This window comes from Ambystoma mexicanum, chromosome 3q, assembly GCF_040938575.1.
Source record: "Ambystoma mexicanum isolate Mex_15411 chromosome 3q, UKY_AmexF1_1, whole genome shotgun sequence".
Classification (NCBI taxonomy): Eukaryota; Metazoa; Chordata; class Amphibia; order Caudata; family Ambystomatidae; genus Ambystoma; species Ambystoma mexicanum.
In genome coordinates, this window is record NC_090926.1 from 158,925,054 (window position 1) to 158,941,990 (window position 16,937).

At 47.5% G+C, this 16,937-nt stretch overlaps 1 protein-coding gene across 1 annotated transcript in view; it reads right to left on the reverse strand.

Moving 5' to 3' along the window:
* Positions 1 to 16,937, reverse strand: part of TFCP2 (transcription factor CP2) — a 1,231,094-nt gene that overhangs the window by 430,787 nt on the left and 783,370 nt on the right. Inside the window, exon 9 of the mRNA XM_069653380.1 lies at positions 9,877 to 9,960. Coding sequence (XP_069509481.1) covers positions 9,877 to 9,960 — 84 coding nt within the window. The remainder of the gene's footprint in view (positions 1 to 9,876; positions 9,961 to 16,937) is intronic.

Sequence of the window (16,937 nt, forward strand, 5' to 3'; positions counted from 1 at the left end):
CAGACGAGCGCTTAAAGATGGACAGCGCCGCCAGGTAAACTTTAACGGTACCCACTTGCAAGCCCCTGTGGGCCAAAGAAAGTAAAAAGGACAGAACCATGGGGATGTCACATGCAAAAGGATCCACATTCTTAACTCTGCACCAGTCGCAGAATTTACGCCAACGGCAACGGTACAGAGACTTTGTTGCTGGCCTTCCGGCCGAAAGCAACACCTCCATCACGTCCTCAGGGAGGTCCCAATCCTTATACCTCAACCTTTCAGAAGCCAAGCGTGAAGGTTGAGGGATCTGACCTCTGGATGGAGAACCTGACCCAACTCCCGTGAGAGCAGATCGTCTCGGTAGGGAAGACGACGTGGAGGGCAGATGGATAAGTCGAGAAGGTCCGGGTACCACGTCCTCCGAGCCCACGCCGGGGCAATGAGGATCATCCGGGAACCGAACTTCCGTAACCTCCGCAGCACTTGCGGGATGACGGGGACTGGAGGAAACGTGTACAGCAGCGGGAATGACCACTCCACCACGAACGCGTCTACTAAGGCTCCTTTTGGAGGAAATTCCCGCGAGCAAAACCTTTCGCACTTCCGGTTGACACTGGAGGCGAAGAGATCCACTTGAGGGGTCCCCCAAAGGGCGAAGATCTCCAGGAGAATCTCCTGAGCTACCTCCCACTCGTGAGAGATTGCGCTCTGCCTGCTCAGAGCGTCCGCCGTCACGTTCTCGTCTCCGGCCAGATGAACTGCCGAGATCGAAACTTCCTGCTGGATGGCCCAGAACTCGAGCTGCATCGCCTCCCTGCACAGAGGAAGTGACCCTGCCCCCCCCTTTTTGTTGAGGTAGTGCATGGCCACTGTATTGTCCGTCAGGATCAGGACACTCTTTCCTCGCACAGTCGGCAGAAAAGCCTTCAGGGCTAGCCTGATGGCCCTCAGCTCCAAAAGACTGATATGGAGTCTGGACTCCGACGGAGACCAACGACCGCTGACTGTCAGCCCGTTGGCACGAGCTCCCCATCCCGTGAGGGATGCATCCGTCACGATCGTCACCTCCGGCCAGGGAAGCCAAAATGGAGCCCCCTTCATCAAGTTGCCTTCGACGGCCCACCACAGAAGATCCCGGGCGACCGAGGGCGGCACCTGAACCGGGTCCGACATCCTGCCGGAGGACTGCGACCATTGCGTCTTGAGTGCCCACTGCAAAGATCTCATCCGCAGGCGAGCCTCTGGCACCAGAAGAATGCAGGATGCCATGAGGCCGAGCAACCTCAAGAACTCGAACGCAGGGAGCGTCTGGGCATGCTGAAACTTGTGCACCATCTGCTGAATGTGAAGAGCCCTCACCTGGGGAGGAAAACACAGCCCCAGGGAAGTGTCGAGCACCGCTCCGATGTACTGGAGCCGCTGTGTTGGCGTCAAATGGGACTTCTTTAAATTGAGGGAGAAGCCCAGCCTGTGAAGGGAGCGGCAGGTGACGGACAGATGATCCAGGACTTGCTCGGGAGAGCTCCCCCTGACCAACCAATCGTCCAGGTAGGGGTAGACGTAAATCCCCCCTTGCCTGAGATGCGCAGCCACCACCACCATGAGCTTGGTGAAAACCCTCGGGGCGGAGGTCAATCCGAACGGCAGGACCCGAAACTGAAAGTGCGAGTCGCCAACCGCGAACCTCAGGTACTTCTTGTGCTTGGGATGGATCGGCACATGGAAGTAAGCATCCTTGAGGTCGAGTGACACCAACCAGTCCTGAAGCTGAAGGGCCTGGAGGACTTGAGAGAGAGTAACCATCTTGAACTTGTCCTTCCTGAGGAGTTCAAACCGCGCAAGTCCATGATGGGTCTCAATCCCCCGTCTTTCTTCGAAATCAAAAAATAAGGGGCATACCATCCCTTGTTCCTCTCCGCTACAGGCACCAGTTCTATGGCGCCTTTCTCCAGCAGGGCATGAATTTCCTGCGCAAGGAGCGGATCCGGACTCTGCAAAGAGAGGTTCCCCGGTGGATTGTCGCGAGGCCTGTGCCAAAAGGGAAGACAGTAGCCATGGGTTATGATCTCCAGAACCCACACATCTGAAGTAATGGCTTGCCACTCTACAAGATGCTGCGCCAGCCTTCCCCCAACCGGCGAACCATGGGACATGGCCTCACGACTGAGTGGGAGCGGCTGCGGCGTTACCTGAGGGCAAAGAGGCAACTGCCCGAGCGGCCTTGGCACCACAGGTACCCTGTCGTCCACCTCTGGTACCCCTGCGATGGCCTCTTTGACTGCCAGCTCCTCTCGCTTTACTGAAGGATGAGTAATAGCGAAAGGAACCACCCCTCCACTGCTGTCCCCTAGGACGAAAAGGCGGAGGTTGGCGAACTGCAGCGCCCAATGACTTTGCTGCATCTTTTGAGGTCTGCAACCTCTCAAGGCTCTCGTCAGCCTTGCTGCCAAAAAGGTGTTCACTGTCAAAGGGCATGTTGAGGAGCCGGGACTGCACATCAGGAGCAAACCCCGACTTCCGCAACCACGCAAACCTGCGTATCACGGTGCTCGCCGCCATGGACCTACTGACGCATTCAGCTAAATCCAAACCCGACTGAACGGACTCACACATGGCATCCTTACCATCCTGGACCATAGCAAGGAAACCATCCCGTTCGTCCCCTTCGGGAATATGTTCAGCCGCCAACACAACACAGTTCCACAGAGTGTGAGTGAAACGAGACAAGGCACAAATGGAGTTGGCCGCCTGAAGCGCCATACCACCAGAAGAAAACACTTTCTTTGCCCAGCCATCAAAACGTTTGTCGTCCCTATCAGGAGGGATGGTGGGGTACGACGCCTGCTTTGCCGTGGCCGTGGCCGCCTGCACCACCAAACTCTCCGGAGTGGGGTGCCTGGTCAAGTAGCAGGGGTCGCTACTGGCTGGACGGTATTTTCGCGACAAGGATCTGCACACCGCCGGGAGATTCTCTGGAGCAGTCCAAGCCGCCGCCACCCTTCTCTGTAAAGCCATATGGAACGGCAGTACCGGGTCAGTTGGGGGACCAACATCAAGGATGTCCGTCAGATCATCCTGCACAAACTCCCCTGGGGGAGAAGACCATCCCAAGTACTCAGAAACCCTAGCCATAAGGCACCGGTACGAGGAATCGGCATGAGAGCCAGGCTCAGGCCTACAAAACTCCACCTCCGGAGAGGTGTCCAGTCCACTGGCATCATGCAGTGACTGTCTCAAATCGTCAAACTGACTATGGCCCGAGACAATTTCATCTGGAACCTGACTAGGAACCAGGCCATCAGAATCCTCATCCGCCTCTGAAATATAGTCCAGGTGGCGAAAAGAAGGCACCCGAGAGTGCTTGCTCTTAACCAGAGCCTTCCTAGGGGGTTCTCCCGTGCCACGGGGTACCTCCGATACGAAAGGCGTTGATGGCGTCGAGCGAATCGGCGCCGGCGTCGAGAGAACCGGCATCGGCGCCGAGAGGATCGGCGCCGAGGAAATCGACGTCAGACGCAGCGCCTCCAGCATCGGCGGCGTCGACACAGCCCTCGAGGCTGGATCCCCGAGCGTGTCCCTCGACGACCCGAGCGTCGACGGCCTCGACGACTTCCTCGAAGCCGGAGCCTCGAGAAAGCCTGTCGACGCCCTAGACGCCTCAGACGTCGATGTCGATGTCTTCCTCGAAGACATCACAGGTGCACACGGTCTCGAACGCGTCGGGGACCGGGACCTGGAACGGGTACGGCGAGAACGAGTCTCCTTGTCCGAACGGGACCTCTCCCGTGACTCATGCCGACCACTCATGCGAGTGGTGTCTCTCGACCTCACACGACTGACCCCACTCGGGGGCGCGGACGGCTTAGTACCCTGCGACTCAAGAATCGCCAGCATTTTCTTCCCGAAGGAAGCCCATTCCTCCGGCGTCGCACGGCTGGTGGGGTAAGCGACGCGCCGGGCAGAGTCCTCCGAGGAGGACCTGGAAGACGACCGGTGTCGGCGCTTCCGAGAACGCCTCGAAGAGGCTGAGGAGTGGCGAGACCGACTCCTAGAAGGAGACCCACGACACTTCCGATGATGACGCGGAGAGTCACCCCTCGAATCATCCGTTGAAAGCCCCGCAGACTTCGACTTCCTGGGCTTGGACACCCGACCTACCGACAACTTCTTCTTACGTTTGCGTAAGGCTTTGGACGTGAGCGACTGGCAGTCGATACAGTCATCCGTGTCGTGGGCCTCCCCGAGGCACCAGAGGCAGGCGTCGTGCAAGTCCGTCACCGACATCTTGGACCCACACTCCCCGCACTTCTTGAAAACCGGACGCGGGGTCGAAGACGAAGTAGAAGACATCTTCACACGAAGGATTTGCACAAAACGAACAGGTTCGAAGAACCGAGAAGAACAGAACTCCAAAGAGTCGAGGCGTGAACCGAGAATCACGAAGCAACACGTTCGCGGAAAAAACGGAACTGAGGCTACGGGCGTAGTGCGTCCTACTAATCACATCGGATGACGTCGGAGGAGGCCCTCGACGACGGCGCATCGACGTCATCGACGCAGGAAAAAGTTTCCGAAGCAGCACAGCTGTGGTGATTACATGTCATAGATATGGAATACGTCGGAGGACCCAATCCCCTCGAAACCATGTCCATGGTTTGCTCCAACCTCTCCCTAGTCCATGTACCAGTTGTAGGGGTATCTAGGAGGAAAAATATGGTCTGCTGGGTCCACAGCTTTCCAACTACTATGTAGGGACTGAGACATTGTTTTAGTAGCTTTAGTATACCCTGGATTAGTTACTGGTTAAGTGACAGGCTGTTATAGGAGACCGAGTAGCACCGATAAGTGTAGGGAGTTGCTCTGTTTTTTATGTGTTTATTGCCCTGTTTGGAATGTAAATGTTGTTTCGACCTAACGGAAACAGGAACCGTCGAGATTTGTTGCGGTGCAGTGTGGTTTTCTTTCATTTTGGAGCCATGTGCTGGACACGAGTGCAGTAGCGCAGTGGGCTTAGAAGGTGAGGGTTCTAAAGATGTCAACGTATGTTTTGACAAAACCATTGTTGCTACATGAGCTTTTTTCTGCAAAACTGTCGAAGATTATCATGGGGTTGTGTGCTTATGTATGTGCCATTTTAGAATGTCACGCAGCAGTTAGATGGGGTGAAGTGCCAGATCACCTTAAACTATGCAGTAAGCAGCAGTTACTTGAATTTCATAAATAGCTACATTCTGGACCTAGCAGATTATAAATCCAAGTTGCCCTTAGTTTTTCTTGTACACATAGGTACTAAGGAGCAATGTGTTTTGAAATACGAGTCATCTTCCATATAACCAACTCAGCGCCACAGAATAGTGTTAGGGAGAATTCTCAGAAATGGGCTAATTCCCTCGTACTTTAGAGACCACCAGCTCTTTTTGCTGGATTTAAGACTTAACTGGAGAGAGCAACACCTTTTTCCTACTCGCTCAAGTATTTTTCTGTGATTTGGACTCTGTCTTTCTTTTGACTTCGGAGTCTGACAAACTCCATAGGCATCATCTTTGCTTTGTGATAAACACCACCTTCAGTGCAGTGGCACAGGGAAGGAAGTCTTAGATTTCCCAAAGGTTTAAATACCTTCTCTTGGTGAAACTACCATTTCCAAGAGCAGTGAAGTGAAATTGATTTTACTTCAATTTTGTAACTTTCTAGACCTAGCACACACTATCTTACCATAGGGTGCTGGAGGGGTTACTTAGTATCCCCTTTGTCTAGTTTCTCATGTAACATTTTTATGTTACCCCTTCTACAATTAATGGCTGGTGGCAGTGGTTTACCTTTTCCTACCATTGTGTTTCTAACGCTGGCTGCAATTGCAGCTGCAGTAAAGCACCCATGGGTGCCCATTTTGTCAAAATGGCCTGGTCTTTTTTCGCCATTTCTTGTTGCAAAGGTCCTTCTTGAGATTTACTCTGTGTGCCAAACCAAGTTTGGTCCCTTTGTTCGTTTGATCTTTGGCGGGATTCACAAGTGAAGCCCACCTCTGGCTCCAGTATGTCTGGCAGGGGCAGGAAGTGAGGGAGGTGCCTGAAACTCCTTGTGCTTAATACCCTTGATTACAGGAATGCACCCAAAGGTGATTGGCCTGCTGTCTGTCCCTGGAGGACCGCTGTGTGATTGACAGCTAGGCTGTGGATGAATGAGAGAAACCTGCATAAAAAGGCAAGGCTTTTGGCTTTAAGGCAGAGTCGACCACTGGACGAAGTAATCCGAAGGACAACTTGGAAGAGACGCTTGCTACAACTCTTGGACCATTGGTTTGCCTGGTGAAGCCCTGCTGCATTGCTGAAGCTCTGAATTCGCCTCGACTAGAGAAGCCCTGCAACAGACGACTTCTCCCCTTGGGTTGGTGAGACCAATCAACCCCAAAGCGAAATCGTCTGGACATCCTCTCAGAGTTGGCTGTACTTCCATTGCTGTTGCAGGAACCGATTGCCAGGGAGAGGAACACCAGATCGAGTGTCTTGTTTTTAAGTCTGACCCGAGCTCCAGGAAGCTCCTCTGGACTCCGATGAAGCAGGACTGACCAAGCCTGAACTACCTCAACATAGTGCTGGACCCCAGATGAGAGTAAAGCCCATAAAGGTATCCGAGAAGCGCGGTGGTGCTGTTTGTGAGAGCCGCGAGTAGCTGAAACCTGCAAAGTGCAGCTGATCTGAAGTTTGCCCGCTGCTGCCAACAACCTTCCATTCGTAGTGCAGGAGTCCCCAGACGTCCTCCCTCTTCTCCCCACGACTGAGGCCCAGGAGCAACAGGATCTGCAGACCTACTCAGGAACAGGAGCCAGCTGGAACCAGTTTTCTTCAAAACAAAAATGTACTGTTAAACTAAGGGGTTGCTTTGCTTACCTCTTGTGTAGCCTTTCTAGCTCTCAGTTGAGACTTGTCTTGGTTGCTTTGCAGAGTTGCTTGCAGCTTTGCACTTCACAAGCCTCCCAGCTTGTGGCTTTACAGTGATTTCATTTTCTTCAAAGACTTCTAAAACTTTGTGCAAGACTTTTACTTACCTACCAGAAGTGTTTCAGTTCACCTAGACTCTTACTCAATTAACATTTGCAGTCCTGCCTCCCTGAAAGACTTTTCTTACCTCAGACTTTGTGCTTTATCTTTCCCCCAGGTAAGGGTTAAATTTACTTTGCATTGGAGGGTTCAAAAAGTACTTACCGTTTCATTCCCTCCTCTTTTCCTTTGGACACTAAACATCACTATTGCTCTAAATGTACCAGTGATACATCAATGTCCACATTGTCCTGGTTATTTAAGTCACCTCAGGGTGTAGGAAGTGTGTGTGCCATCCCAAATGGGCATCTACTGATTTATTGAAACTGATTGTAATTTTGAAGTACATTATTGTGTTGCATATATTTACTCCCTTTTAAAGAAGGCATATTCAACTGTTTAATAAATAATTGTTTAATCAAGAAACCTTGAGTGCAAGTGTTTATTTGGATACTTGTCACTGAATCAGTTTAATAACCCTACTGCTCACATTGACCCCTCTTGAGATAAGCCTGGCTGCTCAGTCACTACCAACTTGTGTAGTACATGCTTATACCAAAGGTTGGGTTAACTATTGGCAAGAGGACAGGGCTGGTGCAGTCTCCCACAGGGTACTGCATACAATCTTGCCTAACAGACATCATTAAGAGGTAAGCATCATTACATCACAAACAATTCAATCCTTTTTGATTGATACACTCAATACCACGAAAGAGTACCAGCTAAGCACTTGACTTGCTTTTCTTATTGAATTCCCATAGGTTACGAGAGGCACTAGTTGCCATCACTTCTTTACACCTTATCCTGGACATATATAACCCTGAGATGCGGAGCTAAGGTATGATGTGGAGCGATTTTGTAAAATGCTTATGACTGAGTCCTTAGGACCTTGACCTTTTGGGCAGACTTATATTAAGAACTTCTACGATATTATTCTTAACAGGTTGAGTTGTGACAAGGCCAGCGCAAATAAGTAAACTTAAGAGCGTGTTTGACAGTAGACTGTCTAAAATGAAGGTAAGAATACAAATCTTTAACTACATAGTATTTTTTAATAGTAGAGTTGATCTAAGGTTTAGATAATTATAGTAAATATCCATCCAATTAACAGGTTGGAGAGCAGTAACAATACAATTCTTAGGAATTGAAGACATCCATTTGGATCGCCGTTCCCGATTTACACCAGGTGTATGAACAAGGGATGGGTCATGAGAGATTAATCTTGTGATTAGATTAGCATGTGTGAATATCCTAATTAAGGGTCTATTCTCTATCTGAGATCATAGATCACTGTGCAAGTTTATGAATGAAACAGTGTGAATTCCTGCTCTTGAAGAAGGGATGGAAGAGTAGAAACGCATAGAGCAGATAACATTTACTCTTTTGTTGAAAACCTTTGAATTCTTATTGTACAACTATTATGTACTCAATTGTGAATTATTTGTACATCTTCGATGCTAAAACCACTTTAAAACATTTTTTCAAAAATAATGTGTGATTGAATTTATTCAGATAATATTTGAGATTAGTAACTAAAACTCTTTTTTGTTATACAATGCTTGGTGTGCAGGGGATGTGAGTGTTCACAGACAGTGGACAATTATTTGTTTACACTTGTTATTACGCAACCCAGTGTCAGGGTTGTCTTTCTCCACTGCACCCTGTTACCAATATATAGACTATTACTTTGCTCACCATTGGTGTGCACCTGAATACCAGATTTGTTCTATTATCTGCAACAAACAGCCCAGGGTTGTCCAAACCTGGACAACCACTGGGTATCACACCCGTCCAGCAACAGACTTTCAGGCGCCAGAGGATGTGGACTGAGACCAGACAGTCCCAGCCTCCTCTGGCTCACACAGCAAGCCCGCAAAGCAGCAGCTTTCACCGGGAAAGGGGTAACCATATATGGCATCTTCTGACCTTGGACGGCAGGAATAATTTCAAGGACAGGACGGTCAAAGAACAAGCAAAAATCGCATGGCATAGCAATTTTAGGGTGCTGGCCACTATTAGTAGCCACACATGGAAAATCTACAGGTACACAAGAATAATATCACAAAGCATTAGGTAAACAGTTCGAAGGATACTAAGTATGCACTTCACGGTTAGGCAGTGGTCTTCAAGCAACTGGGGGATCAAAAGGATGTCCATGGAGGGGCACAGACTCTTAAAAAGGGATTAAGGTAACTAATTTAAGAAAAGGATTAAGGTGACTGTTTTTAATAGAAAATGTAAGGAGTAGAAATATTTATATTTATATATTCTTATATTTTGAAGAACCTGGGGCCCAACAGGACATCCCTTGGGCCCCCTGTAGGTGGGTTAACCCCTGGGCTTTAGGGGGGTTTGGGGGAACAGAAATAATATCTTTACTCAACGGCGGGCTCAGTATGAAAAGGTTTGAAGGCTGCTGCTGTAAGGTGATGTTTCCAATTGTAAAAACACAATAACACCAAAAGTGAGACAGTCTCTCAGTACTGATAGTCTTAGGGACTAGTCAGTTTCCCAATAAGAATTAGCAAAAAAGGGAAGTAAAGCGGAAGGCTTTACTGACCTCCAAAAGTCAGGACAGGGTTAACTAATTTAAAAAAATTAGTAACTCTGAGGGTCCCCTATGGAGGGAAAGGTGCAAAAAGAAAATTAACCCCAACAGCGAGGCTCTAGTAAACATGCACCTGGCAACAGAATCGAGAGAGAAACAAAGAGAAAGTGAGAGACAAAAAGAAAGATCTAGATCTGTATATACTCCAATGCTGCTAGTTTTTTTAATTAAAACATAAGCAAAGTCAGTTTAGATCTCTGATATAAAACATGACAAACTTTGCATCAAACTACAACTCGCACTCACCCTAAAATGAAGATCCTGTTGTAGTCTTGAGGCTCTGCTGGTGGCGGCTTCCAATCTCGGTGTGCCTTTCCCGTGTCAGCCTCACTGCGCAGGGAGAGAAAACACACTTTACTCGTGTCTGTGTGCAATGGTACAAATATTCAAACATCTTGAAACTAACAGCATAAAACAATTTTCACAGTGAGCAGCTAACCTACACAACTGTCGATAAGGAAGATATGAAATGTAACCTGCGTATTCTGCAACAAAATACAACCGATTTATTTATGGACTACCATACGCTAACCAGAATCAATTTACCAACCAAATTTCATTGAAAGGGGTGACAGAAGTTACTTCCCACAGTCACCATTTTCATTGTTCATCCGTGCTAATGGAATATTCCTCTATGTTAGATCAGGATAAAAAATCATTTATATCTTCAAGGCACCACATCTTGTCCAGAAAAAGTAGCCTATTGTGCCCACGGCAGGGGTGAACCAGACGGCGGTCACGGAAATAAAGGCGGCGCAGATGTGCGAGAAAATGAGTGTAGGGAGGAGGATACCAATGGATGGTCAAATGGGCAGTGTTTTGGGAGGGGCAATATGGTTATGGAAGTGGGGATGAGTGTGCAGTCATTGCTGATGGATCAAACCGAGCACCGATCAGAACAAAAGTCAATAAAACCTGCTCATAAGGCCAAGCATTTTCTGTGATCGTAGAGTCTAGTGCATTGCCGAGTGGTACTAGGGGACAGTCGGGAGGTGATTGAGTTGGGATTTACTCAAGCAGATTCTTGAAATATGGAGGTTTCGTCACAAAAAAAAAATGTTTTAAGCACCCACTGTTTAGCAGACCGGATAATCTGGGAATGGGGAATGCAAAGTTGCCTGACATTAGCGCCAGCCTGAATATGTGGCCTTGTACAGGTAAAATATGAGTCAGAAAAGGGAAGAAGGGAAAACTGGATCCTTCAGGGCTATACTAAAAGGTGCTAAATGACAATTTCTTTAATGAACGAATAAAAAAAAAAAACATTTCAGAAAGATTGCTAGGAGACTGCATCATGTAGTGTCCGAATCGAACTCTAACACCTCTGGATATACACAAGTGCATGCAGAGGACGAGCGACGGCGCCGTCTCAGGTGTCAGTCGATCTGTGGGGGAACCAAGGAATGTTTGTGGGGAGTGAGTGGGTAAACATGTATATTTGTGTGTCTGAATCAGTGTCTGTGGTGGGGGTTTAGGGGGAATGCTCTGGAAGGAGAGGTGGCAGAGGGACTTGGGGTGAAACGCCCTCAATTTCTGGGAACACCTAGCAGAGCGGGAGAGTATGGCGTGTGGACGGGGTGAGGAATGACTTTCCTGGGAGCTGCGGGGGAGAGAACCCCCAGAAGTATTATATTTCTGCATTTGAAAGGCACACAAAACCGGCTGCAAAAAAATGGGTCTTTTTGGTGTGCAGCCTTCAAAAAGCAGAAATATCCCATAGAACCATTTTAAGCAGAACAACATTTGAACTGCAGAAATTATGAGGGTGAATATGGAGTTGTCTGAAGAAGGGAATATTTACATGAGGGCAGTTTCAGATAGATAAATCAGTATTACGAAAAGCAGTGATGTATGATGCCAAGGAGTATCGTTAATTTCCCGCATAAAGCAAACTCCAGAATTGTAATTCTGGGACGACCAGGCCTACTTGCAAAGTCGAGAATAAACTCTTGGAATCTGCAGGGAAGGTGGGAGGATTGATGAATTCAATGTGCACCAGAATAAGCATTACTGAAAGCAATTAACTTGTCATGGATACCTTGCTTCCACTGCTTATTTTTCCTCCTCGGAAAGACTCCCACAGACAAGCGAAAAAAAGATGTTGGGAAGAATGAGAGCAACAGGACGTTCTGCAACAATGAACACCCTAAGTGACCATCTTCTCAAGCCAGAGAATCAAACCTAGATGTCAAGCGCCTACATGAAGCTCAGACAGAACTCATTCTCCTTGAAAACCCTACCACGCATGCTCAAGTTTTAGGCTTCGAATTGGCTGATTGACCTGAAGCACGATCGATTCACATGTCACTGTCATTCATGCAAAATCTCAATGGCATATTATGCTGTTGTGCTCTTTGGCAAAGAGCAACATTTCATCTCTACCCCAAGTTTCAGAACAGCTGCCAAAGCATTGGTCATCTCACACCTGGATGTTTCGTATGCCCTACTTGCAGTAGTTCCAGATTGCACCTGGGCACCTCAGAAAGCTGTCCGGCATGCTGCAGCATGCCTCACCTCAGGACTAACAACATTCAATCACTTGATCCCCATCCTCAAGAAGCTGCACTTGGAACCACTCCAAGCATGGATCATGTTCAGACAGCCAGCATCATGTACAAAGCAGTCACACCCAAAGGAACACCATCTGGTTAAGAAACTCACCATTTCCAGAGACCAGTACTCCAACAGACATCACCAAGTTGGAAACAAAATTGCAGGAAAAAACAACAAGGTATTTTCCTCTAACACACCACGTCTGGAACAAGTTATTGTTATGCTGGATTTTCAGAATCAGACATGTGGACAGATTCTGAGAGGCCACCCGAATCTGCTGAACAGAAGAAGACACTAATGTCTAGCCAAGCTCTAAGAAGGTAATGTGACTGAGTAGTAAGGCTTAGGAGTGTGGGTGTGGGGGCAAGAAGGTATGGGGTGAAGAGCTCAGTTAAAAACACACAGAGTACTCTTGAAAAATCAAGTTGGGCAGAATGCATACAAATATTAGCTCTTGAACTAACTTAGCCAGTAAAATCATATGTACACAAATTACAAAGCACACACTTGCGATATATGTACCGTTCATCTTGGGGTGCTTTGGCTAAAGAGCACAAACACTTTACTTTTAACACAGTCTGATCAGAATTCTAGAACACTAATATAGTAAAGCAAGTGAAGACCGAATTAATAAAACCAGTCGGACAGGTCTGAAATGCAATGAGAGAAAAACAATGTGCAGCCTTATACAAATACTTAAATTCCTTGACCTGCTAAAGGAGATGCAGTCTTCTGCCCCAAGAGTCGCAGGTTCCAAATATTAACTCTAGCAGGGTTTATAGTCAATCTCGAATACAAATATGTCGAAAGTCATAATGTCGAAAAAATAAAGTCGAAAACAAAAATGTCGAATTTCTTTTTTTTTTGTTGATTTTTATTCGAAATGGGGGGGGTTCCCCCTCCAACCCCCCCTTTTTTATGTTTTACCCCTTTTTTTACCACCGGAACCCCAAAAAACATGTAAATTAAAAAAAAAAAATTCGACATTTTTGTTTCCGACATTATTGCTTCGACATTATTGTAATTCGACATTTTGTTTGAGATTATGACTGGACACCCTCTAGCAGGTATGAGAGTCTTTTGAAGGCTGAACAAGTGTTGGCAAAGCAACATGTAGGTGTAATAGTCTCAACTAGTGAAGAACTAAGTAAGTAAAGTTCTTAGGTGTCCTCGCCCAATTCCACCACCTTAGTGGAAGCCCAAGGGTGTTCCTTGGTCACAACACCACCCATCACAAGGCAAGGGAAAGTTAAAGTTATGAACTTGCACCTGGTAAACCCTATGGAGGTAGGAGCAGTCATAAACAGGTATGTTAATTCACCCCTTTGGTCAGAAACTACTTTTAAAGTTTCTGAGCCTGCTTACTTAGTGTCTTGATTTTATTGGAGAGGGTCCGGGTGCCCCTGGTGCAGAGGTCACTTTCCAGTTTGGGCTTTAGATCCAGCTAGTTTGCAGTTTTGGTGCTCCGGCAAGACAGTTCCTGGCAATGGACAGCAGGGCCAACCAGGCACTATGAGCAAAGAGCAATCACAATGCTGACTAACTTGGTGGACATCGCCCCAGTACATGATGCAGGTGGATGGCAACAATGACCACCACAACCAAATGGCAGAATAGCCTACTGGCAGAAACAAAGAGGTTGGTCCTACAAGGCTTCTCCTTCATGCTGGAGAGCAGCAATTGCAGGGCAAGGCCTCTTGTTTTACTAGTCCAGTGTCTCAGGGGTCCCAAATCTGAACTCTGGACTGGTGCAGCGAGGAAGCCCAGTCAAGAGCTTGTCAGTCCACAGAGTGGTTCATAGCAATTCTGAAAGCTTCCAAGGCAGGTCCCTCGAGCAGTGATTGAGGTTGGTTGTCCCCATCAGAAAAGGTATTGAAGCAGGGGTGAAGGCAGCAGGAGATCAGAAAAAAAAAAAAAGTAGCGATTCCCCGGGACAGTTGCTGAAGGCAATGCCAGTTGGCTGCAATACAATCTAGGGATCTTCAGGGGGATGATCCTCTAACCGGTCCACAACCCCAATTCTTGCCTGTAAAGCTCCCTTGTCCAACCTCTGCTCATAAGCTACCCTGCACACTACTTGTAAACCCCCTGCGAGGATCACCTATTAAACAGTGCTTCTGTGTTTCGCAGCTAAATTTCGGCTATATAAATCCCATACATACGAACCAAGAGAGTAGCAAATTAGGAACATGGATGAGAGGCGCATATAACAGACATATCCAAAACAAGCATGCAAAACTGCAATGCCGAATATAGGTGCTTGACCAGTCATAAAATGGGCATGTAAGCCAGTCAGTGACTTCTTTGTAGTGATATCATGTTTTGATGCAAAGTACAATCCACTTGCAAATGGTCTGCTCTGACACGGTCCTTTCTGAGGGAGCCTGTAAAACCATCCAACAGCTGATGCTCGTGCCAGAATTCAGTTCTGTCAACATAAAAACTCTGGGCCCTTAAAGAGTCCAACATGTGGAATTGCTGGATTGTTTTCAAAGTATGCAGGAAATAAATAACAGGCAAATGGATGTTTAGCTGCAGGTTCAAGGCCACCTTGGGTAAAATGAAGAACTCGGTAAGTTAACCCTTTCGCTTGAGGCCACTGAAAAAAGGTGCCTTAAGGGAGCCCATACGTCTGACCGCGATCTAGCAGACATGACTGTCACCAAAAAAATCCACTTTCAGGGTGAATAAAGGGCAATGCCAAGGCTCAAAAGGAGCACCCATAATAAAGAAAAAGATTCAGGTCCCAAATAAGTAGCACTACTGTTTGAGGAAATTCAGTAACAAGATATATAAGGAATCGAACCACTGTAAAGTTCAGAAGCATTAACCGAAATGACAACTAGCTATTGCTGGAATGTAGACATCCCTGCTTTGGTACATCAGCCTAGCACAGACAAAGCATGGAGGTTCAGTCTGCAGACAGAAGTTCATCCCCTCCAACAGAGCTTCCAGGGAGGACAGAACATCCGATCCAGTAGGGCTGCATACCAGAAACCTTAACTGGCTCATCTCTCCTGGCCTTACCAACAGCTGCTATCCAACAATTCAGAAGTGAGCTACCATCTTTCGTGGGCTGCATCCATCACCAGAGTGACCTGGGGCCACGGTCGACAAAATGTGCATTTCTTAGTCCCATGCAAAAATTGCTCAGGGAAAATCACCACTGCAGACGTTGGCGGATCTGAGACAATATGGCGAAGACGTTCCAGCTATACCTATAGCTGTGACCAATTGCTTCATAGTGACCACTGTAGCCTCTTAACTGTCAGCATGACCCCGTGTAACAAGGGAACGGTATGAAGACGTAGACAAATCTGTCTTAGGAAGAGCCTCTACCTTGACCTCTCTGTACTGTATTCTAAATGTATAAACACTGTCTTTGAGGCATAAAAAGGCTATGTCCACGTGCATGTCAAGGACAGTCTGAATAAACAAGAGCCGCTTGGATGTGTCTGAAAAATGTTATTTCATTGTTTTTTATAACGAGCCTAATACCGTATTTAAGTTCGATTTCTAAGCACGGATCCGGAATTCGAACCTCTGATGCGCCGTGTGGTCTTGTTTTGCCCCTGTGTTATCCTCCGTTCATAAAGACTTCTTGAACTTCAGGGTTAAACCTAAGGAGTGAAGGAGAGAATACATTGCTCACATCTGATCACTCTGTTCCCTTTCTCAACATCCATTTGTTGAGGTAGCAAAAGACAAACCCACCATCAGCCAATTGGGCCACCACCACTTTCGTGAACACACACATCAAGATGGAGCGAAGCTGAAAGGCAACACTGGGAAATGGTAATTGCGCTGGCCTGACCACAAGGTGCAGGTACTATATGCACCTGTGATGAAGGACATGAAAATATGCACCTTGCCGATCTAAGGATAGTAGCCAATGTTGCATTCTCCCGGGTCAGTAGAACCTGAGCCAAAGTGGTGATTTGAATATTTTCCTTTCAAAGGAACCTGTTCTCAACTTCCACATCTGCCTTCCATCTCAATCCCCACATAGCTAGTCACCTTTTCCTTATATTTCTAACCCTTCTCCCTGTTCTGCGGGAGGGCCGGACTCAAACAGCAACACGGGAGAAGGGTGGGACTTGAACCAGATGCCTGTGATTGGCGTTTGTCTGACCAAACTACCAACGCAGCACAGCTTCACACTTCGGTTTAAAAAAACAGAGCTGTGGGATCTCAATGCTGCAGGATGTTGCAGTTGGCTTGCTCCGCTAATTTATGAGGCCCCACTCCCACTGGCAGGGAGCTCCTGAAAACATCTTTGCAGAACTATTTGACACTAAAGCAGATCTGAGCTATGCACTTCAAATCTCATGCAACTTGTGGGGCCCTTCCAACATACAAGGTGAACACCAGAGTTTACTCTCATAAATAAGGGTAGGACTTCAGACCATGAGGTATTTGTACAGCATTGTGGAAGTTTTAAGTATTAAGGTTGCAGGAAAAGTAGTTACGGGGACTTCCCCAGTGAACTGTGGCTAGGCTCTACAGCAGCATCCATCCTTCGCTGGATGAACTCCTTCCTATACACTGCTGCCTGTGACCTCATCACACAGCCCTGTACCATCTCAAAGGTTGTGGGGGGTGTGGGGAGGGGGAGTTTCACTGCTCCTTTCAGGTGCAAATGGGAGACCTCTACCATCCAAAGAGGGGCTAAAGGCAGCATAGGGAAGCAAGAGTGCTCTTGAGGGAGGGGGTGGTTCATATGAAGACAGTAACCAGGGGAGATGAGCTGTGAC